Source organism: Typha angustifolia, chromosome 1, assembly GCF_048772165.1.
Source record: "Typha angustifolia cultivar Huaian chromosome 1, ASM4877216v1, whole genome shotgun sequence".
In the NCBI taxonomy this organism is placed as follows: Eukaryota; Viridiplantae; Streptophyta; class Magnoliopsida; order Poales; family Typhaceae; genus Typha; species Typha angustifolia.
The window spans coordinates 3,429,644-3,454,247 of record NC_133239.1 but is presented as its reverse complement, the minus strand read 5'-3'; the positions used below and the strand labels follow the sequence as shown (position 1 = coordinate 3,454,247).

Here is a 24,604-nt window from a genome sequence, read left to right as displayed (position 1 = left end):
ATCAGTGGAAGAATTAATTCATTAACTTTAATAGAGTGGCTAAATAGCCTGATACAAAGAGAGTGAGAGGAAGGAGGAGAGGATAGAGTGATGGTTATTTGACACAAGCCCATAATTTGGCTTACATTGGGCAATTCTATAGATAAAATAAAGTATAAGCATCTTGGCATAAAGAATATAAGAATAGGTATAGCCTATATAAATTCACGAGAGCAAAGAGTCATGAATCAGCCCGTAAGTTTTATTAAACTAGTAACTCAAAGTAGTGCCTTGAGAATCCCTTAACATAGAAGATTTGAGATCAATTATCCTAATAGAAGGGAAAGAGAATTTATGATATATTAACCCTATAGTAGGGGAAAACAAAGAAACCAAACAAAACTCATAACAAAGACAGCTAAATGACACTCCATAAAAATCTAGCAACACAACCAAAAAGGGACTACAATGGCTATAGTCGAGGGGGAGGCGAGCAACGCAAGCTAGCAGAGTGATGCTGGGTGAAATATGGGTAGGAAAATGTATAGGCGAAGCAGCGGAAGGCAGTATCTAAGCGATAAGAGATAATGGAGTGACAATGTGGGCTACCAGAATAGAGAGGCGGCTAGACAAAGGAGGTGGTGATCCTAGAAAAATGAGAAAAATAAGATAATTACTAAAAAAGATAGGGGGAACACATACTACAAGAGAGAATGGGAACACCAACTAAGAAATCCCGAAGTGATTGACAACCATGGTGGCTCAAGCTAACTAGAGAGAGAGAGAGAGGATAATGAGAGAGGAAGTACTAGTTCTAGAAAAAAAATTACAACTTTAGATACATGTACATTTATATGTGAATAAGAAAATTTTGAAGACACGGTTGAGGCTACGGAGGACCAACTTGGAAACATAATAAAACTAGCTAGTTGAAATACATTTTTTTTGTCTTTGTTTGCATCAATTCATTAATTAGCATAAGCTTTGGACCAAATTTTATGGGAAACAAAAGAAAGTAGATAAAGTTGTGTTTATCTAATTTTAGTAAGTCAGAATCATCTTATTTCATCTCATGTATAGGTTTTCCCTATATATTATAAAGGAAAGAACTTCCCAAATTAAAGATGCAATGAAAATAATTAACTTATTAGTTTTTGAAAAATCTCTAGATGTATAGGCTAATAAATCCAACCCTGCCACTCCATCAGTGAGGAGCAAAATAGGAAATTAAATGAGAATGAGATCTTGGTGTAAACCCCTTTTGAGGAGACATTTTCTTCTGTGTAGCAAATTAATTGTTATTTAATAAAAAAATTAAACTAACCTACCCAATAGGGTAGATGTGTTTACTCCTAACCTACATGCCAAAATAATACATAATAAGCTATTCAAAACAAGGGCAGAGCTTTGACTAAAATGTTAGAGGGTCACTTTAATTTGATGTTTTACATAGTTTTTGTTATGCAACGTACTACTACTGTCATTTCGACTAAATTATATTGTCATTAATATATTTTGGGGGCTTTTATAATTTAATTATATTTAATTTTTTCAATTTAACATATAAAATTAAGTACATATATATATATATTTTTATAACTGATGCATATTATTGTTATAATAGAGCATATTAATTATAAAAGCCCCTATAATTTGCTATGATAATATCACTGTTCAGGTAGTAATATTATTATTATTATTATTCAATTTGTTGTACTAATGGTAGAATATGTGGAGGGAATCACCCTAAAACAAGCCAAGCCATCTAAAGTTTCTGGCAAATTACAAGAGAAAGTAATAGAAATTGTTATATTACTGTTATCTTCAAATTAACGACAACAAATAATTAAGGAATAATAACAAGTTATATATATATATATATATATATCTTATACTATCAACATAAAATCATCGAAGCCCCGGTCGAGAATGGAAAGCAAAGTACGGCGCCAATGAAGCGGCGTCGTCGAGATTACTCCTCTTCTTCTTCTTTCCACTCTCCTGGTTCTCATTCTTCCCCATCTTCTCTTGCTTCTCCTTCTCTTCTATCTTCTTGTCCTCGGACTTTCTTGACGACGACTTCATCGGGAAAACCTTCGCGATCGCCGGCATGCAAGAGAGCTTTGACGCCATCTTTAATATTACTCTTCTTCTTCTTCTTTCTTTCTTTCTTTCACTTGCTCTGTGGAAGCTGGCCTTATGGAACCTTTTATAGGAAGTGGACGAAAACAAAGACAAAGTCATGCAATTCTATTGACTTGTCTCCTTGGCCAATTGCGAGATTGCTTGGGGTGCAAGGACCAAGTAAAGATGTGAAGTGGATGGTTAGCAACGGAAGAGGAGTCATAGTTTCCGAGTGGTGTGCGACAATGACAAAGGAAATTAAGGAGCAGGTGGAAGGAAGGAAGAGTTAGTCTCCAAGTATAGTAGAAAAATATGCTGCCTCGCCACACACATGACCAATAATTAATGGTCAGCATTAGTAATAGTCATAGGAATACTTTATTTTGGAGTTTTTATATATTAACAACCAATTTTAAGTTTAAAAGCTTAAGGTGTCAGAGAATACTACTAAACTTGATTTCAATAGATAAATATTTAGTATGTTGACTCATGAACTATGATAAGCTTAGTTTCTAACAAAACCAAATAATTTCTGATTGAAAATTTTCCAATTTTTTTTAAAGAAAATTTAATGTGTGACGTGTGAGGAAAATTAAGATCCTTCTTGTGGAAGGCTTGTTAGCTTAGGGGACAAGCATTAGATTCAATGGACAGTCAAAAGAAGAACAAGAGCACAATAACTAAGTCAACTTTGGAAGTATGTGATCGATTGTTTTAATCTGTGTTTAGAATACCCCCTCTAATTCATTGGGATTTTCTTGCTGTTGGTGGTCCGAGAGAATGTAGATGACAAGTTGCATCTTTTATGAACATTGAGATATATTTCGTAAATCTTTATACAAATATATATATATATATATAATATAAAAACAACCAACGTGAAGTGTAATAGTGATGGGAAATTAAAGGGGAGGTGTGGGAAAGTAGTTGTCAACTGCTCCTAAGAATACTTTATTTTGGTGTGGGATTTGGCCTCGCATGCAGTACAATTTGAGGCCAAGTCTATTTCATTTTGTTAGACTTTGGATTTGAATTCGAACTCAAATTCGAGTCATGTATTAGAACTTACCAATTTTAAATCCTAATAAAATTTGAACATGAAACCAAATGATTTATGGACTTTGGGTGGAAAGTTTTCATGTTCTTTGAATTAAAAAAATATTGTGCTAAATGCCAAATGATCCGAAGGTAGCAAAAGTGATTTCAAACACTTAAAATAAATCTAATAGGATAGCAAAAGATTATAAAAATTAAATATTAGTAAAATAAAAATTAATATTAAATAAAATTTTTATAATCGAGATGCATCTCGATGCAAAGATCTTCAAATACCCAAGTTAATCACAAATAAGAACTCTAAAAATATGCAAACCACAAAGAATAAAAAGAGAGATAAAATTTATGTGGTTCAGTAATATGCCAAACAAACAAAGATACCAATATGGATGATACAATCCATCCTCTTATCCTTTCCACCCTTATCACATCACTCTCTTTTTATCTTTGCATCTAAACAAGATTGAAGTTGGCTTAGCCCCAGATTTCCTAAAATATAAGTTGTGTTTGGTTGACGACTAAGCCCTGAATTTGATTAGTTTTAATTTATGTACCTTAAACTAGGTTAAAAAAAATATAGTATTTGATTGTAAAGTGGATAAAGTATAATCATTATGATTTGATATGATATGAAATAATAGAAAAATTATTAGTTTTGGGGAGAAATAAATAATATATAATATTAATAGACCAAAATACCCTTTAATTTTAATAATAAAAGTGATAAATGATGTTAAAAGGTATAATTGAAATTTATGTTAGAATTTATAATTTACTTATTAGGGAGTGAGCTTAGTTAAAAATAAATAAATAAATAAATAAATAAATTTGGTTACTGACTAAGAGTGCCTTACTAAGCTCAAGAACCCCCAATAAACTTAAAAGCAAACAAGGGTAAAAGAATAGGGATGTTCCAACCCTTCTCAATTGCTACTAATCCATCTACTTTTATTTTCCAATATTATCTCATACATTCAGATAGATAGCTGTAATTTCTAACTCTTAACTGAAAATCTCAGATTATCTTAAATTTTTCATATACTTTGATTGTAGGTAAGACTTCTTTTTCTTTTTTAATGTTAACTTCTCACTGGAATTTTATCAAATATGTACTCCATTAGTAGTTATATATATATATATATATATATATATATATATATATATATATATATATATATATATATATTAATAGTGTGATATATCTGATAATTTTACTCACCAACCAAACAAGGTGCATTGGACTCCCTGAACCAAAGAGCAGTTAGTTAATTTTTCATTCAAAACAAACGGTCCCAATGACATTTATGTTAATATACTCACAGCTAAGCAAGTCATTAAATGATCCAAAGATCATTATCATCACCGAATTAGATTTATTATATGACCAAACTACAGCAATAAATTTAATTAAAACAAACACACACTCAACCACAGAGGGCTAGCAAATTATAAAGCATACTCTCTCCCCTTTACCTCCTCCTATCCACCAAAGTCTCAGTCCTCCATGGCTTGCCTACACCCCAGATACTCCTCTCTCCTTTTCCTCCTCTCTCTTATCTCGATTCAGGCGACGGCCGGCGACGGAGACGGCGACAGGACGACCCACCTGCACTTCTACATGCACGACAGTGTTTTCGGGCCCAATCGTACGGCAGTTAGGGTCATCCAAGGCCCAATACCACTGCCCGGGCTTCCCGCAAACTTCAGCGACATGTACGTCATCGACGACTTGTTGACCGACGGGCCGAGCCCGACGTCGGCCGTCGTGGGGCGGGCCCAGGGGTTCTACATGTTCGCTTCTCTCAAGGACAGCGCTTTGCTAGTGAACATGAACGTTGTTCTCACTGAGGGGAAGTACAACGGTAGTACACTGGCTATATTGGGCAGGGACCCGATACTGTCGCTGGTGAGGGAGCTATCGGTGGTCGGAGGCAGCGGCCGCTTTCGGATGGCCAGGGGTTATGTTCTTTGGAAGACCTACTTTTTTAATATCACCTCAGGTGATGCAGTCTTGGAGTTGGACGTTTACGCCATGCAAGTAAAAAGGTGCAGTGTTAGTAGTTGATCCAAGAGCTTGTGTGTGTTCATGGAACACACGGATCGATCCTTTATGCGTCTCTCGAGTACCTACGAATAATTAAGATGCTTTCTATGATATATAATGTGGGTTGTCTCTCTCTCTCTCTCTCTCTCTCTCTAAATATATATAATTGAAGATTTCCCGTATGGCTAATATTTTTGTTCTGTGTCTGGGTTATTATTGCTTTACGATGCAACAACTAGTTTTAAATAATTCAAAGGAAAAGGAAAAGGAAAAGTCTCTCTGTCTGTCTACAAAATTAATTAGGAGAAAGAAGAGCATGGAACTAATTCGGTGCTTGCTTCCATGAAGAAATCGGCAAAATAGTGAAGAAGAAGGATGGAGATGCGGGGTATCGAACCCCGTGCCTCTCGCATGCAAAGCGAGCGATAACTAAACAATGACTTATCTTATTCTATACGACTTTTAAAAAATAATTTAATAATAACTCATGATTACTATATTATTTTTAAATTATACATCATTAAATCACACTATCTCAGCTATAGTTGAGATTTATTTTCTCTTTCTTTTTTTTTTCACATCAATATATTATGATATCCGTGCTACCACGTATAGCCGCAAACTACATAACTATACATTACCATGTATTTATTATCTATCTGTTTACACAATCATACATTAAATGATTATATATCCATATTACCATGTACTATATAATTATATGTATGCACTGCCACGTATTATATAACTATATATATTCATTCAACCATACATTATATGCATATATTTTTGCATTGCCACGCATTTGTCCTAACACAGATATATATAAGTATTTTAACTTTGTATTTGTAATAAAATTATTACAATTTTACAAATATATATATATATATTATTATTAATACTTTACATCTAATTAAGAGTAATTTCATATTCTCCAATAATTTAGTATTTTAATGTTGTCGTATCAAATATAATTTTACATTTAGAAGAAAAGAAACTGATACGATTGCAGATTCAGGTAAGAATTTTATTTTTTATTAAGTTCGCTACATAGCGTGCAACCCATGCGGATCCAGCCTCAGTGCAGCAGTAGCCATGCGTGTGGCCCTCTCGTTCAATCGTCAAAGCAATGCCAGGTGCATACCTTGAAACCTGCAATGCAACAGTATAATGAGACAGATCTAAATAGCGTGCATTTTATCCAAAGGAAAAAAACTTCCAGCCATCTACTTTCATATTTCAGCCAAATTTTTCGAAGAATACAATGGATGCTGAGATTTCACTTGGAGAGGAATGATAATAATGGTGAAAGAACACACAAGCAGTTGAGTGACAAAACACAATTGATAAATCCTGTCTCGATGGAACATGGCACTTTATTTCTACCATGCATTTGCATCTTATTTTGGTGTATACTTTTTTCTGTTCCAATTGAAGAATTTTTCAATTATTGTGGTGCAGACTACTGGAAAAAACTTGTCATGGTGGTTGCCTGAGTCATCCAACCATATACGAGGAAAGGCACTTTGTTGGACGAATATGCTAAGGGCAGTATAAGCTATAAGGTGTGAAAAAGAGAAAATCCTAGAGTCTCTTGAAGTTCTAGTTCAAAGAAATATTAGACTTTCAAGGTGTCCCATATTATTTATTTTCTTTATGTAATACATAATTAGGAGTAGCTATTCACCTCTTCATAATGAGATAAGGGACCCCAGTGGTCATCAATACCAAACAAAAGCGCAATTTGGTTCTCTTTTCTTCTCATGAATGCCCAATCTGGATCTTCCAAGAGCTGAAGATCAAGTATCACAATTAGCACGAGAAATTCTATAAGCATATAAGTATCTCATAATTATACAGTACATCAATGTGTACATTTCACCAAGTAAATAGTGCTTCAGATGATTAAAAGAAATTCTAATGGTTGAAAATCAAAAGGATGTGCGAATAACTTCTGTTATGCATTGCAGTATATATACAGCAGACCATAGGTTACCTTTCTGAACTCTGTCATTGCCATGAAGAGAACATTGCGCATTGTATGGTACTGGACATTCATAACAAAGGTCAGTGTGGTTAAATTCCATCACGAATCATAATTAATTATGAAAACTAGCATAGGAGGGCAATTATTATTCAAGTTCCAAGATAATACGACTAGCATGGACAGATTAATATTGCATGCCCGTTCAAAGTTCAACCTCAAGATATGTAATTCGAGTCATGCATTATGTAGTAAACCAAAAGGAAGAAACAGCTTGCAAATGTATTCTAGTAAGTATTTTCAATATATTCTTTCCATTTTTTCGCCCAAGTACCTTCCTTCTTTGGCTTCTGGCATTTTGTTATATGTGCTTGTCGATGATTATCACAAAGTTCCTAAAGTTTGGAAAATATTAGTTTAGATAATTTTGTATACTTTTCCATAAAAGAACTAGTTATGCAATTAATTGATTAAATTATTTCAACAAAAATCTTTTCTGTCAATTTGTGGACATTAGTGACACATGTCCAGAAAACTGATGTTGGACATGAATATTTCACCTAAATTATTTTCTGGCAATTCGTGGACATTAATAACATGTATCCAGAAAGTTTATGTTGGAGATGAGAAAAAAAAAAAAGAAGGTTCTAACCAGTCAGTTCAAGGAGGAGAAGAAGCTAATACAAAGTCCAGGCCCAAATTAAATGAAAAGGGAATTTAAAAGAAAGAAAAAATTGTTTCCTAAATATGAATGAACCGTTTAATATAACTTCTGATGAAATACTTAAATGTTGAGAATACGTGAGGGGTAAACTTACCTGCAAAAGGTGGCTGCAGGTTGCATCAACAGCTGTCACAGACCATGATGGCCCAAGAGATCTTCTGACGATGCTTGTTAAAACTGAAGTTGGAAGTGACCCAAGCAAAGCTATAAAAGAACTAGCAGCTGCACTAAGAATGGATGACCTACAATATTGAAATAGAGAAATTTGATTATCCTCTTTAGGTGGAAAGACTATTGGTATTTCAAGTCCAATCCAATCAATTATGACTGTTTTGCAGTTATACGTAAGAAGCTATTACATTGTTAGACCTAACCAGAATAATCTTCAATGTAACACAAGAAAACTGATAAAAAAAACAAAACACAGGCTAAGAGCAATATATTGGAAAAGTACCGTGCAAGCATTCCAATCATGGACTGCTTTAGAGAATCCTTGTTTACGGTCAAAAATGGATAAAGCCCTATGCAAAAAATGACCTGCACATCCAAAGAAGTGAAATGTCAAATAAGATATATCATAAAAAAGATATATAGAGACCAGAAATGACTTGCACATGTTACCTGCTGCTGAAGTCTCTTTAAGATTTCCAAGCACATATATGAACCAATAGAATGCCCAACCTTCGGTGAATAATCAATTACATGTCATCACTTAGGTAACTTGAGATAGATCATATTGTGATGAGTGAATGCATATCGAGAACAATATATGGATATAAAATGACCATGTACATGAAAATTATATCAGGTAAAATATAACAGAAAATAAAATGTTTACATGGTTCAGTTTATAACCTACATTAAGACTATCAAAAGTCTATTGCACACACCAAAGAAAAAAAGTTATGAACCGTACATACTTCAATTTAATTCAACAGCTTCAAGCATGAAACATTGAGTTTGTTTTAACCAACGATAGCCGTGCTAGTGGCACGTGTTGTGCTGTGCCACCATCGGCACGACACGTGCCGATCGACACAGGGCGTGCCAGTAGCACTCCCCCTTATGCCAGTGGCACACATTTATAATATTTTTAATAAAAATTTTAGGATATTTAGAAATATTTTTGGGTCTTTAGTATGTCAATCTTTGACTTTTTTTGTTTAAATATATGTATTAAATTTAAAACCTACATTACAATATTTTATCTTTAGATTATCTTTGTAAATAACCTATTTTATTAAAGATAAAACAACAGTTGAATATAAATATTATTCAACATATAATATGATCGAATACATTCATTAAAATTAATATTAATGATTAAATACTCCATAATATGATTGAACACATAATAGCATTTAATACATAATTGATCATTCAATACATAATTGATAATAGTTCAATAATTAAAACTAATATCTAGTCGAAGTAGAACGACGAGGGGAATCAAAAACTTCATTTACCGGCACAAGAATAACACGAAAATACTGCATTAAATACAGTCGATATTCTTCAAAACTAACTACACTGATAGTATTGCTCGTTATAACGCCTCACATAGTTTTCATACAAATAAATTTTTTATAATTCTTCTATGATATGATATGATATGGATATTAAATATGCATGGGAACGACCAACACTGGCATAGACACAGACACACTATATGCATATATAGATTGAAATTATAGAATGACAAACGAAAATTAGTCATAAGTTATCATTCCAATTTTAAAAAATAACAAATGAGTTGTAATTCCATATTTGTTAAATGATGATTATGAAAATTAAAGAATGACAAATGATAAAATTTAATTGATGATGATTGATAAAAATAAAAAATAGTTAAAAAAGGGGTTCCATATGTCATATCATGTTTGTTAAAAAAATAAGTAAAGTTGATTTGAAAAAGATTGATGAAAATAGAAAAAAATTAAAAAAAATGTCTTTACATTAGCATATGACTAGCACGCTAATGTCATACCCCGTGTCAAGTTCTGTGCCTCTACTGGCACGGTCATCCATGGTTTTAATTATGGGTTTAAAAGAGTCCTTTCCATTGTGCCAACAAGGAGCACGATAAACTTACATTTGACCTCAGCCATCTAACTAAAAATTGCATGCTTGATGACAGAAGTGAAGAATGCCTAATAACAATCTCTTTAAGACATTTACCACCCCTAACCCCACAGTGCACCAAAAAAATACAAAATAAAATTGTTCTTCTTTTCAGTTTTTTTTTTTAATTAAATACCAATTGCATTCATTTTCTTTTGTCTTAGATTTTAATTGATGGATGTGATTATGTAAGCCTACTTTTCTGAAGTACCTTCTTTATCCAAACTAGCCAGAGCAATGCAAGAGGCCTACTTCTGCTATAATCTAGGGGGTTGAAATAGTGCGAGCTAAAAGTCACCTATCAATGCATCAACGGGGTTCAGTCTTTTGCATAGAACAAATCATCCCTTAAGAAAGATTGTGCTTTTCCAGGCTTTAAATTCACTGCAGCCATGATGAAAGTTTCGGTGATCATCAAACTATCTAGCTTGTCCTCATTCCATTTGCATACAACCAACAAGAAGCAACCCATCACCAGGATGTGCACTTATAAAACTATCCATCAGTAGAGCCTAGAGGTACAAAATGAAACCAACAGGCAAAATATAATAGAAAAATAATCATATGCAGTATCACAGCTAGCCTTAAATTAAGGTATAAATTATGACTTCTTCTTTTAGAAAAAGAACTGCATCAAACATAATCTTTCCCATCATTAGTAGCTAAAACCAAGGTGGTTAAACAGAGTCACTAGATTAAGGAAAGATCAATAATAGCAAAGAACATTAGTAGTAGTCTTGCACCGTAAAGAATCTACCAGCACAAGAGGGCGTTCATAATTTTGGAACTCCTGTTCAATGAAGTTAACCTGTATAGGAGAAAATGAAGAGGTAAAAAATAGATCGCTGGTAAGCAAGACCACATGAAAATATTAGTTACAAAAAGGAGGAAATAAATTATTAATTAGCAAGGGTAAATAAAGAAGGCACCAAAGGTTTTATGCTATTATGATTTTTATGTTGAAGTTCCAAGTAGCAAAAAATTTGGAGGAGAAAATACCTTTTCATCAGATTACAAATGTCTGTTAGCAATATGGAAACAATATATGAAATACAAACCTTATGATCAATCTGTTCGTCCAATGAGAACAGCCTTCCATTCTCCAAATCCTGCCAGAAATTACATAAGAAATGTATCAAAACTTTTAGAAGAATAGGAATTTACCTAATACTACCAAAGAAAAGCACAAACACTTGTAACATCTGACGTCAATAGCCCTATTCAGTAGAAAAGTAAACCATTTCAAATTGAATATTCTCACAAGGAACACATCAAAATCAAAGTTAGTAATGCTTTATATGTCGGGCCTTCAACATCTTACAATAATTCTTGAAATTTGCACTGATAAATGACAAGTTCCTTTTTATAAAATTTTGCCTGAGATCCAGATGCTCTGGAACCACTGGTACATTGTTGCACTTAAATCACCCTCATTTGCTCCCCCTCGTCGCTTCGCTGAGGCGGGTGCAAGTTCTATGATGTTTCTCATGAAATTGTATTTATATTTGGTAGGTGTATCAGTTTTGTGTCTCATACTTCAAGATATAACATTTAGGCCTCAAAAACATGGTATAGGTTAATCACAAAATTACTACAAAGTGACAATTCACCTGCCTACATTTTTACCTTTTCTCCATGTGAAATGTGCCCTATTGCTGAACAAAAGACAAAAGAGAATTAACAACACAGTAAGGATAATAGATAGTTCAAATTACGTAAGTGCACATTTCTTGCCTGTTATAGATGCACGCCCTTCAAGTTCTTCATAGAGAGCTTCCACAAAGTCTCGATAGAATGAAACAATACCTGGACATAACACCCACACAGTCACACATGCATGATAAGAAAAATTAATGAGAAGAATAACAAGGAAAACAATTGATTACTGCATACTATATATAATGCAAACACAAATATGAAAAAGATAATAAGTCCTATACCTGGGTTCCCAGGGATAAAAAGTACATGCAGCAATGGTTCTTTAGAGTTCAACTCAAGTAACTCACTCGAGAAGCTGCATTCGATATGGTCAGTTGTGTTAAAATTCAATGTTTTGTTATCTAATTCTGTTGTTATGCAGGGAAACACCTGGAGATATCACATATCCGGCTAGTGGCCCGTGTTCTCGCAAAAGATGGCAAACTTACTTTGTCCATTGACCCAGTATACCTTGCAGTGCAACAGCAAGCCCTCCTAAACAAGCTGAAACACTTAATGGTAAAAAGTTTTAGTCCAAGATGTCTTTGAGGAAAAAACAGAAAAGAAGAATTCATGATAGCGGCCAAAACTAGGGTTACAGAAAATCATCATTACAAGGACTGGAAAAGTCTATCATTACAAGGACTAGAAAAGTCTATCTTTCAAACACCAGAATGGAGTATCTCTGTCAAATAATTGATCAGAGCAAATCCTAACACATTGGTGTATGTGTTCTTACTGAGAAGCATCAGTAGGACAAAAATTAACACACCAAAAAGGTGAAGTGATGAACATTACTTAGATAAAACATAACACTTGGGAAGAAAAATCTGTATCATTCACAAAAGCACAGGAATCAAACTATTCCACTCAACGGCGTCATTGCCCCAAGAGATGGTCCAATTGCTAGCCCATTAGGGCCATCGACTAGAGAGGTCATTTAAAATACCCGGTAATTTCAAGGAATCAAATGCCTGCTTCGTTATAGAAAAAAAAGGGATCTGGAGAAACTGCAACAAGACCCTATGATCTTTTACAAACGCTCTGCAAGCTAAGGTATTCCGTAAATAGAACCATGCCTACCTTCATTTTTATTAACACTGAGACCACAAAAGAGTGTTCTTTCACAGACCAGTTGTGAATCAAGATGAAACCATGTTATGACAACAACAAAATTGTATTAATAGGTATTCAAATTTTAACTTTAAAAGTGCCCACTTCGAAATGTTCAAATTTAGGCTCCCATTTGTAGTGAGACCACCTTCTTAAAAGAATATTACAACTTCTAAACAAAGAAAAGAGGGGGGAAAAATAGTAATCTTCATTTTTCTCAATATACCTGATTCCTCCACTCTCCCGAGAGACACCGATAAGCATCTAAAAAACAGCAACGATAACAACAAAATTAGTGACTTAATTGTTATTCGCAGCCCTAAAATGACTATTTTTTAGCGATATTTGATTCCTAAAAAATAATCCTCATTCTATCGATACCAATTAACACATCAAATAATTAAGAAAAATCGTATATAGCCAATCTAACTTGCTTCCAAGAACCCTACTTGAGACAAATTTGCCTAAAATCTCAGAAGAACTCGGGAAATCTCGATAAATTGCAACAAATCGAATTGAAGGTACTTTCGAAACAAGGAGATAGAAGACATCGAGCAAATGCCACGATTTCAATCGGAGGACTTTGACGCTTACGCATTACTCCAAAATATCTGGCTTCCAAGTTCAGACGAAAGGAAGAAAAATGGAGGCGAGCATCGTTAAAATTTAGCCATCGCTCGTATAAATAGTCGGCAGTAGTCCGCGATTTCAACATTTAAGGGGTGTTAAATGCAAATATTCTTTACATAATTCTTCTGATTAGCCCATACTTACGTTTTACCCCCTGAAAATATTGAAAATTATATTCATCCATCATTTAAAGAGCTCTAACATATATATTGCTATTTGTTGATATCTTTGTTAAGATAACATATATATATATATATATATGTATATATTTCAAAAATAAAATTTCAACAATTTTAGTTGTTATGAATTTATGATCTCAAAACTTTATATATACATCATTTAGATCAACTTTGATTTTGATTAATATTTGGTGAAAGATGGTTGGCCAAAACATTTTTTAACGTAATGTAATTTTAAAATCGGTACTGAAAAATCGGTATTAAGTATGAAAACCGGTTATTATAGTCGTTAGATTAAAATTATAATTTTTAAAAAGGTATTAAAGTATTTATCAAATAAATTAGAGTAGATGAACCTAATGCATCTCATTGCCCATATGTGTAACATTACAACCCAAAGCTCATTGGAAAATAAATTTGCTACTCAGATGGTTACATATTCTATGAGCATTCTCAGGTCTGAAAGTTAACTGTCACCTAGGTTTAATTAGGACATTAAAGAATTTCCAATCTATAGGAAATAAGAAGTTTACTAGTGTTGCATTATACAATTATGCCAAATTAACTACTTAATATTAGTTGTATCTAGTGCTACAATCGAGTCGAGCTTGATTGAGTTGAGCTCTATTTAAACTTTGCTTATAACTTCTGAGTATATTTTGTGCTACCGTTCGATAAGCAGATTCAAGCCTATATCAAATCAATCTTAATCAATTTCGAGTCGAGCTAGATAGAATCGGTCTTTATTCAGCACCGATCCAATTGCTCAAGCTTGACTCATTTCAAATACGAGCCCTGGCTGTAACACTAACACAGGCATGTCACAACTAAGAAAGTAAGATTGAGGTGCAATAAGCATTTATATTAGCTAATACAGAGGTACATGAGTCACAACATAATAAGAATGTACATGATAGAGAGAAAGTGAGAGAGAGAGAGCTTCTATCTTTCCCCTCTTTGCTCTGGTGTAAGTCCTCCCTTGCCACAGTTTGGGCAGCCCTTTAGACCAAAACCTTGGCAATCAAAGCACCTGAAATTAAAAGAAAATGTTGAGTTGAGAAACCTTTGGTGGTCATCCATATCTCTCCAAATTTAAGTGGTATGAGAAGAAGGGAAACAAAACTTACTTCCATCTCTCAAAAATGTTCCCATTCTTCTTGTTCTTGCCTGTCCCCTGCATATATCATTAGATTCCACTAATTAGAGGAGTCTCAAATTCAACTAATTAGAAGAGTTTCAAGACTATAATGGCAGCCTTGCAATCATATTAGGTAATGTCATCTTATACTAATGCTTATTTTAGATCCACTTATAATTAACAGAGCAGCATAGTTTTATCTTCATGTTAACATAGACGAGACATTTAATTAGGATGAACAGTAATTAGGTATATGTATATCACCTTACACCCTGGACATTCAATTGCACCTTTTCCACGACATTTTTGGCAGCTCTTTGACACCTGCAAGGACAATCCTTTATTTGAATCTAAGCTTCATATATGCATAATACTCAGGGAGGAAGTAAATTTCACATCTATAATCTAATTTGTTGGAGGTTCAGACTCTTGCCGTCAAAAGAATTAGCTCTTTGTCTAGTCTATAATAGCTTGTTATCGAACAAATTAAAAAAGAAACTACTGAGTAATTTTATTTAGTAAACGCCATCTAAGAGGATGGATGAAGTTTAAATCTAACCTGTGTAGGAGATACACCTGCAGATTTTGATGCCAAGATCTTAGTCTTCTTGGCCTTCACTTGCCATCCAAGGCAGTGAAACTGGGTAGAAGTTGCAATAGAGGAAGCAATGGCCATCTCCATTTCTAAACTCACATGGAACTAATAGCTCTTCTTCTTTCTACTGCTGCTCACTGGAAGAGATGGAAGAAGATGAGAGAAGCAACTGGCTTTATCCAGATTATGCTTGTCAGGTTAGAGAGATGAGAAGTAGCAGAGACTTTAGAGCCACAAATACGGCCATTCCTACTCCTGGCCCCATGAGGAGCAAAAGGGGGTTATCTGAAAAGTCTCCAATATTATGGACTCTGCTAATATTATCTTCTAAATCAGGGTGGTTTTTGAAAAAAAAAGAAGCAATTCGGATTTCGGGCCCAACTTCAAACCCGGTCTATGTAATTGTAGGTCTGACTCATCAAACAATTGGGTCGGATTCTGACTTAGGCCCGACTCCATTCACAATAATAAACTTATAACCCAATACTCAAATACTATAATATATTAGATTATAATTACGCATATTTTAAACATAAAATTTAAATTATTATATTAATTATACCGGACTTCGTCCGGTCGGGTAATTAAATTTATAATCAAGCCTAAATACGGCTCAATTATAGGTCCAGTCTCATAATTTAAATTCAGCTGTCTATTGGAACCAAAAATTGTATGGCATGTATAAATATGAAGTATGAGTTAATATGCAATAATGCACATAATGAAATAAACATGGCACAGAGTTAATATGCAATAATGCACATAATGAAATAAACATGGCGAGACGTTGTCGTATGTACCTTAATTCCTCCAACATCATTCTCCATTCTCCATCCTCCGACAATCAACACCAGAGCGCATCTCCTTTCTTAAACTCACTGAAGCAATTATTCGACGATGTATATAGCTTAAAGTCTAAATTAGACAATTAAAAGCTCGGTAAAATCTAAAGTGTCTCTGTATCTAAAGAGGATTGGCTCTTTGTTCGGTCGTCTTCGGACTCATGAAAAAACTCAAGTAAAATTAGTACGTAAATTTTTTTATAACTAAGAAGGTTATAAGTTCTACTCTAATTTTAAATAATATTATAAATAAATTATTCGATGATTTGATGATTTAGCTTAACTCGATTGATGACCGACAGTATAATTAACTTGAAGTAACTGGTCGACATCGCTAAACTTTGGAGCGGGTTTAGGTTGTGTAGCTCCAATCTAACATTTGGGATCGTAGTGATAGAAAAGAAGGAACCCACCCACCCTTTAATTAATCACAGCCGTACCTTTTAGATATATCGTACCCTTCGTTCCTTCACGCCGTCGGACTCGGAGCTCCGGTTCTTTTATAATCGCCGCAGTTCCTCGCTCTTGACAGTTGCGGGAAGGCGATTTCTGGTGAGCAACTCCTTTTCGTAATTTTCTTCCTTCTTCGACTTCCAAGATCGTATATTTCCTTGAAAAAAGGAGTAATTTTTAACCTTCGGTTGATAGAGTGGATACGGTGTGATGCCTTTCGTGCGTAATTATTATTTATTACGATCGAAGAAGTTTTCTTCTTGGTTGGATTTTTAAAAAGAAAAATTTGTAAGAATTAGGTGATGGGTTGTTAGATTTGAGACGGAAAGGTTACACTTCGTTTTTCTCCTTGCTAGTTCTACCGTCAAAATCAAAATTATGCCTTTCTTTTCTTTTCTCTTTTTTTTTCTCCTCGATTAATCAGAGTGAGTGTACAATACAAATCTGCAAGTTCTCTTGCTATTAAGTTGGTAGCTAGTCTAACAGGATGCCATATGTATGTAGGGGTGAAACCATCATTTTCAAGTCAATTAGTTACATACTGATATATGATATGTTCGAATCGTTTGTTGTTGTAGCACGTTGTTGCTTATCTACATAATATCACATGTGTTCTGGATTTGCGCCCTGGTGTATTGACAAATGCAACTGAGTGAAGAAATTGATTTCGTTGTAATCTCAACAAAGTAGGTAATAACATGTTTCCATTGCTTAAACTGGTTATTCTCCTTTTGAAATAGTTATAATTTCTTTCTTTTGTCATTCAAAGTTCCTTTTTTGGATAAACACAATTATCTTCAAAATTGTCAAATTTTTGGAGTATTCTCATCTTTGAGTCGCTCTAGCCAATCCATATTGTTAGGATTAGAAATTCCCTAGATTATCATGGGGAAAGAATTTGTTGTTAAATATTTGAGTTAATAGTTCACCTTCCCCTTAGTTATTCTAAGCAACTTCAAGAATTTTTATTACATGCTATCAGAATATTTATTATTCACAATGGGTGGATCTAATAACACATTCATGTGAATTCTTGACATTCAAGTCTGCTATCAATTGGTTATTGAATTATATATAGTTCACCTTTAGTATCACATTGTTGCATATATCTATTTAAGCTTGCGATATCACATTCTTAGTTTTACTAGATTGTGCAACATGTTTTTTTTTTTCATCTTTCTTAAATTTCTACTTTTTCATATGATATCATTGTGGAAATTTATATTGACAAGTCTTGTTTTAAGCATCACTCCATTTATGACATTGTTGATTCCCCTGTGCCAAACTGGTATGATTATCCTACTAATTCATTTGTTCTTGCTGACTGCTAATCTTTGTTTCCCTTATTTCTTAATTTTGCGAATAGCTTCTGAACAACTCTAGCTAGCCTCAATGACTGATTCTTCACCAGATATAGCAGGAAAGAGTACGGTAAGAGATCTTTTAGATACCCTAATTTTGTAATGTATAGTGGTCCCTTCTTTTTCACTTAAGTTTTTATACCATTAATTTGTGGATGTCTTAGAAATAGAAAATCTCTTGTTATTGCAATTATTTAATCTGTGAGTAAGCATTCTAGTTTCTGGAACTAAAGAATGCTGTTTAACTTGCATGCACTTTGCTTGACTTTTACTGGTATATAAGGTGAGCATTTGTTATTTTATCTGTGGTTGCTTTGTTTCCTCAGGATGACCAAGCAGAGCAGAATTATGCTGTTTGTAACTTACCTGGCTATGGTACATATGCCCCAGAGCAAGTGATGGCAGCCAAAAGAGAATGTCCAGGCCAGAAGCCTTGCTTGTCAGCAGGATGTCCTCAAAAGATTGTTTCTTATGAGTCGGAATCAGAGCTGATGTATCCCCATGATTCACAACCAGCTGGCGGAGATATAAGAAATGAAGACAAAGTTCTTGGCAATCCACAACAAGGCACATTTTCCCCACATCTAGTGGCTTCTGTGAATTCAGAGGGATTGTACTCTGGAATAGGAAAAGCTTCTATAGATCCATATTATGCTAAACCACTTTGGTCTACAGCCTCATCCAACTGTAGTGGTCAAGCTACAAAATCTCTGTACAAGGTATGCTTCCTTTCTTTTGAAATTTTAGTTATCCCTAACATTGTTTTCACTATCCTGCTTTGCTAATTAAGTCTAATATCAGAAGCGATGAACCTACCAATGGTGTTTCAGACTATGTTGTGGTTAAGCGCCTTGATTACATAGAACCCATTTGTTTAAGAGTTCATTAATATATGTGTTGCAACATCTTCATATCCTAGCAGGCTTTTAATTTATTAAATATCTTTTTGGACATCTGAAAGATCATAAGACACTTTCTTCTTCTTTATGAATATGAAGGTTGTAATTAACTTTCAAATTTGGACTAGAATTCATAGAGTAATGGCTCATCAAGCAGATGACAGGTGCTGACTGAGAGGAATTTATTATAATCATATTGAAATAACTTGTTGTGGCAATTTCTTACTTTATCATTTACCATAATCATAAATTAGTGATAACTATTGATTGGAGCTTTACTTTTATTTTTTCCATTCGTTTTGTTAGAACTTAGAAGGTATTTGTTGATATGGTTCTCATTGCAAAATCTATTTGTTTTCTTTTTTCTGTATTTGACTTCTTATTCTTGTGATGGATCTTTTAGGCTCCAATACAGCTAATTGGATCCTCTAGATATTACCGGTGTGGTGATGAGATCCCCTCACTTTCTGGTCAAGGTCAGGTTCGATCTTTCCATCGAAATAGTCTTACAAAATCCAGGCCAATCAGCCAGGTTGCAAGCAGTAATGGCCACTTTAGGATGGGTGAGAAGATAAATTCATGCAGAAACTATGAAGTCCCAATTGAGCTCACTCATGCGTCCAAGGCCAGTAGAGGGAAGAGTTCTCTGACATTATCTTCCGAGAAAGATGATTCCAGCCTCTCCACTTGTAGAGGGATTTCTTCACTTTCTAGTCAAGGGGAAGGTCGACATTTCCATGGAAATAGTCTAACAAATTCTATGCCAATCTGTCAGGTCACAAGCAGTAATGACTGCTATAGGATGGGTGAGAAGATGAACTCATGCAGAAACTATGAAGTCCCAGTTGAGATTGTTGATGCTCCCTTGGCCTGTAGAGGGAAGAGTTCTTTGAAATTATCCGCAGAAAAAGATGATGCCAACCATTCCACTTGTAGACGGATTTCTTCACTTTCTAGTCAAGGGCAAGTTAGACATTTCCATGGAAATGATCTTACAAAATCTACGCCAATCAGCCAGGGTGCGAGCAGTAATGACCAGTTTAGGATGGGTGAGACGAGTAACTCATGCAGAAACTATCAGGCCTCGATTGAGCTCGTTCGTGGCCCCCGTTCCAGCCGGGGGAAGAGTTCTTCAACATTATCTGCCACGAAAGATGATGTCAACAAGTCCACTTGTACAGGCCAATATAACCAACCGGATTTTCCTATTAAGTATGAACAAGCCAAGTTCTTTATGATAAAGTCGTTCAGTGAAGATGATATTCATAATAGCATCAAGTATAATGTTTGGGCTAGCACCTCAAATGGGAACAAAAAGTTGGATGCTGCTTTTCAGGAGGCACAGATGGTAATGAAGGACAAGGGTGCAAAATGTCCGATCTTCCTATTCTTTTCGGTGCGTAAATAATGGTTCTCTTCTGCTTTAGGGTGTACTAATCTACAGTTTCTATTTATTTTTCTTTTATAACAATAAACAACTCATATTTTTTTCTTAATTTTCTTCATGCTACGTTATGCATTTGAATCGGTGAGGCTGTGTACTTGTTTTAGATAACAATAGTCAGATATGAAAACCTTATTCCTATTTTTGCTGCGTTATCTTAGAGATAATGTTTTATATTTGAAACCAAAATTTTTACTTGATACCATTTCATTCCTAAACTTTCATTTGATCTTTCGAGCAGAATTTTGAACCTTATACTTGAAATGTGGGTTTCTTTGTTAGGTTCAGAAAAATATATCTCAGTCAGACCTGTGAAAAATCTTTGAGCATCCCCACATTAGTGATCTGTCTGCTAGTTCACACAAATCCGAAGTACTTTTCTTACCTAATATTTCTTTCTAAATAATTTTAATCACTGCAAGTCCTTGTACCTAAACATCTTATTCAGCAGCTTCTGAGTTCTGACAGTTCAGATCTTCTATCTCCAGTTATAATATCCTTTGGCTGTTTTAAATTTCCGTCATCTAAAATTTTCCACTATCTCCTTAGGACATGATGATATTCAATGATAATTTTTACCGTAATTCTCATTATTCTTTTTTTTTTTTTCAGGTTAACGCAAGTGGGCAATTTATAGGATTGGCTGAGATGATAGGCCCTGTTGATTTCAAGAAGAGCATGGATTTTTGGCGACAAGGTAGATGGAACGGCTTTTTCCCACTGACATGGCATATCATAAAAGATATTCCTAACAGGCATTTTCAGAATATCACACTTGAGAACAATGACAACAATGTTGTCACTTTTAGCAGGGATACTCAGGAGGTACTATTTTCAATTTGCTTCCTCATGCATTATGTACATAACCATGTTGCTCTTCTGCATCACATTTTCGTTATTAATGATGAAATGAAAGAAACTTTAGAGTAATTTCTTTCTACCAACACACATGATTGCAATTCATTCTGAGTTAGATAACCTGGTATGTTGTCGTTATTGGGAATCTTAGGCAACTTACAAGTTACAAGTCAGATATGTTAGATGGCTTGTTATAAAAGAAACAACGAGGGAATAATATTCAGGATAGTAATGACAGTGGACCTCTTTTTCAATTCCATTTATGTTTGATAACAAGTGGGCTTCGGCAATTTGTGTTTATTGTTATTGACTGTTGAGTGCAACTTATAATTTTCGTCCTTTCTGTCATTCATGTACTTTTGGGTTCCCCATTGCAGATAGGACTTCTACAAGGCTTGATGATGCTAAAAATTTTCAAGTGTTATCCATTGGGAACATCAATACTAGATGACTTTGATTTTTATGAAAATAAGAAGTCACTCCGCAACCTTAAAAGTACTCTTGCATCACCACCTTTGGAAGTTGAGTCCATCGACAAGGGTAATTCTATGGTAAATATGCTTTCCATTACCTTATGAGAGATGATATCTTTTCATAACTTTTTTTTTCGTACACATAAAACTTCTTGGTGCTATTAGGCAGCCAAAAAATTACATGTTAACAGAATATTCCTTGTGGATATCCTGCATTTTGTGTTAATTTGTTCGTTTCTGTGCTTTGCAGAATCACTTGGAAGCACGAGTACGAAGTATGAGTTTTTCTACGAGGCCCAGGAGATTTATGTCAAATATTTGCTAGGTACCTTAACAAATTGCTCAATATCAACCCTTATTGGAACTGAATCTAGCATTCCCTTCAGTTTCAGGAAACTGAATAAGATATCTATTACCATCTGGTTTCCTAATTTCTGGGAAGTTGTACTTTTTGTGCAAACTTGTCTTCAAACTGTAGATATTGTCCTCAGAGACACGGAAATAATTATGAACTTGTAAGTGGCTTTACTTGAAGCAAGCTATATCCTTCGGAGACTATTCAGAATGAACGAGGAAAAACATCTTCCAGGTTAGCTACATGTATATAGTCATTTATTAGTTGTCAGATATAAGATAATTGGTTTATATTCAAATTATATGGGTTGTTCTGGATAGATCTTGTAACGTTCATCAAAGAGGTACACTAGATGTTCAGTCTGTATATCATCCTTGTTAGTACATTTATAAGTTTTAACATTTAGATAAGTGAAGATAGTCCCGCAAATTTAGTTATTTGTCTCTGGGTGGGCCAAGCTCTCAACCTCCCCATGTACACTAGATGTTCAGTCTTTATATCATCCTTGTTAGTACATTTATAAGTTTTAACATTTAGATAAGTGAAGATAGTCCCGCAAATTTAGTTATTTGTCTCTGGGTGGGCCAAGCTCTCAACCTCCCCATGTAAGGTGGGTGTCTCTATCTCCATATCAGCCATAATGTTAGCTTCTTTCAAAATTTAAACTTTCTATGCATGCAATCAACCAAAAGTTGTGGCATCACAACCACTGCATGCAGACCTTTGTATCTCAGAGGCCTTGAAGAGAGTAAGAGTGGAACAGCGCACACTCCACCTGACCGCTTAACTCGTCGAGCTGTTGTCAGTTTATTATTGGTGATGAATAATATCTTGATCAGGTTGGTGGACCAATATCATCAGCCACACTGTGACTCCCTTCTATGCTTACTATGTATTTATTCAACGAAAATAGCACCTTGTATATGCTTTCATATGTAAGTGGCTTTGTATGTGGACTGATTGTCAAAGTATCCAGGTTGCAAGAACGACTTGTTATTTATTCTACTACAGACTTACTTATTGGTTGACTTATTGTTTATTTTTGTTGGTTCTGTGTTGCATTCATGGCAATTAGTCTAAAAGATACTTGAACTCTTCATTTCCGAAATAATTTTTTTTTCTCACACTCTCTATTATTGACTTATTGCTGAAATTATACCTTTGGATTGTTTCTAGGGGCTTTATCACATAGGAGCACTCCTTTGATTTGGAGAGGAAAAAAGTAATCAAATGATGGTTCCCAATTGAGATTCCCTTTTGTCAAGTGGGAATTTATGCAGCTTATTTAATGGATACATGATCTATTTAAGAAAATGCACTCAATGTTCATACCAGCTAAATCAATAGGGTTGTAGGCCGAATCTAACTTCCACTAAACTTTGCTGGAAGATAACAAAGGAAACCTTTAGATGCCTCCACTCATGGATCTAATGCAGCTTTCTTCTCTTTTCTTTTTCTTTTATGTGAAAAGAAAAGGTTTGGCCTTCAGTTGCTTTAGCATCTGAGGATATTTGCCCTCTTTCTGCAAAGATAGGTCCATTTGTATGTATCTACATGTATATGTTTTTGCGTGTTGACCCACAAAACACTGTCCACTTCACTGGTTAAATCTAAAAAATAAAGTAGAAATGGGAATAGAAATGCATAGTTTGAGTATAAGTAGGTTTATAGATGTACTGATGCAGGATAAATGCAGGAGCCATGGTTCAGTGGTTCACCTATACTAGTTTCATATAAATATGCATGTCTTGATACATATTCATTGGCATAATTAGGAACTTTTATATAACTACAATTTCAACTAGCCAACTAATGTGTTGCAATATGTTGCAATTTCATACTTATCCTTTTTTTATTAATTGGTAAGCTGGAATTGTTTTAGAGAAACAAATTGGATGAGGTACTTAAAGTACCATCATAAGTTTGTGGTGTGACATCTTCGTTCATATGGGAAGTGAAAGTTTTATTTTCTTTGGTTCTTGGACTTCAAACCAAAACCCATATGGGAAGTCCAATTTTATGCAGTCAATATTTTGATTAATCAGTATCTTCTACCCATTATGTTGCATTAAAGAAGGAAGGGTTAAATATATTTTGTTATTATGTAAATGTATTTAAAATTATTTTACCGTTGTATTTTAATTTAATTGAACAACATCAAAATGACTAAAATATATTTATTGTGTTTGTTAGGAATGATATTTATATTTTTGAGACAATACTGCTAAATAATTAAAATAGTCGTTGGGTTCAGTTAAATTTGATAGAAAAACTAATTACCTCACTTTAATCCTAAGTATATTAATTTATTAAAAAAAATTTAAAACATAGCGGATAAAGTGATTTTAGCATAAATACACGGTAGTAAAATGTGTTTTAATAAACTTTAGAAGAAAGAAATAAATATACTTCCCATCTATCAAGAAATAAATTTGGCATAAAGAAAAGATATTTTTAATTTTTGGCATGGCTCCTTTTATATTCTCGTGGGTTTGAAGTTGGACTTTCGATATGTTCCTCCCAAGTATACAAAA

General features: G+C 34.2%; 4 protein-coding genes across 15 annotated transcripts; 2 read left to right on the top strand and 2 right to left on the bottom strand.

Annotated features, from left to right (window-relative positions):
• Positions 1–4,870: 4,870 nt before the first annotated feature.
• Positions 4,871–5,224, top strand: LOC140759805 (dirigent protein 21-like). Its single transcript, XM_073096482.1, has one exon. The coding sequence runs from the start codon at positions 4,871–4,873 to the stop codon at positions 5,222–5,224; it is 354 nt and encodes a 117-aa protein (XP_072952583.1).
• A 985-nt stretch (positions 5,225–6,209) lies between these two features.
• On the bottom strand, positions 6,210–13,516 carry LOC140758657 (uncharacterized). 5 transcript variants are annotated; one of them, XM_073094913.1, is made up of 14 exons: positions 13,438–13,516; positions 13,070–13,107; positions 12,121–12,234; positions 11,973–12,046; positions 11,767–11,838; positions 11,659–11,687; positions 11,091–11,141; positions 10,790–10,840; positions 8,533–8,592; positions 8,366–8,448; positions 8,006–8,153; positions 7,200–7,250; positions 6,891–6,995; positions 6,210–6,355 (listed from the first exon to the last, which is right to left on the bottom strand). In XM_073094913.1, exons 2-14 carry the CDS (start codon positions 13,105–13,107, stop codon positions 6,218–6,220), a joined length of 1,014 nt encoding a protein of 337 aa, XP_072951014.1. In that variant the 5' UTR covers positions 13,438–13,516; the 3' UTR covers positions 6,210–6,217. The 5 variants fall into 5 exon arrangements, with proteins under 5 accessions (XP_072951014.1, XP_072951000.1, XP_072951020.1 ...); XM_073094899.1 differs by having other exon boundaries at positions 12,121–12,242; positions 13,438–13,491; XM_073094919.1 differs by lacking the exon at positions 13,438–13,516 and adding an exon at positions 13,293–13,330.
• Positions 13,517–14,493: 977 nt separating this feature from the next.
• On the bottom strand, positions 14,494–15,595 carry LOC140758687 (uncharacterized). Its single transcript, XM_073094935.1, has 4 exons — positions 15,350–15,595; positions 15,055–15,114; positions 14,780–14,826; positions 14,494–14,682 (listed from the first exon to the last, which is right to left on the bottom strand). Exons 1-4 carry the CDS (start codon positions 15,470–15,472, stop codon positions 14,595–14,597), a joined length of 318 nt encoding a protein of 105 aa, XP_072951036.1. The 5' UTR covers positions 15,473–15,595; the 3' UTR covers positions 14,494–14,594.
• Positions 15,596–16,626: 1,031 nt separating this feature from the next.
• LOC140758929 (uncharacterized) lies at positions 16,627–22,557 on the top strand. Of its 8 annotated transcripts, none has more exons than XM_073095371.1 (8): positions 16,640–16,779; positions 17,259–17,366; positions 18,047–18,111; positions 18,368–18,760; positions 19,344–20,336; positions 20,997–21,209; positions 21,620–21,782; positions 21,966–22,557. In XM_073095371.1, exons 3-8 carry the CDS (start codon positions 18,073–18,075, stop codon positions 22,232–22,234), a joined length of 2,070 nt encoding a protein of 689 aa, XP_072951472.1. In that variant the 5' UTR covers positions 16,640–16,779; positions 17,259–17,366; positions 18,047–18,072; the 3' UTR covers positions 22,235–22,557. The 8 variants fall into 8 exon arrangements, with proteins under 8 accessions (XP_072951480.1, XP_072951438.1, XP_072951497.1 ...); XM_073095355.1 differs by having other exon boundaries at positions 17,259–17,370; XM_073095337.1 differs by lacking the exon at positions 17,259–17,366 and having other exon boundaries at positions 16,628–16,779.
• Positions 22,558–24,604: the final 2,047 nt, after the last annotated feature.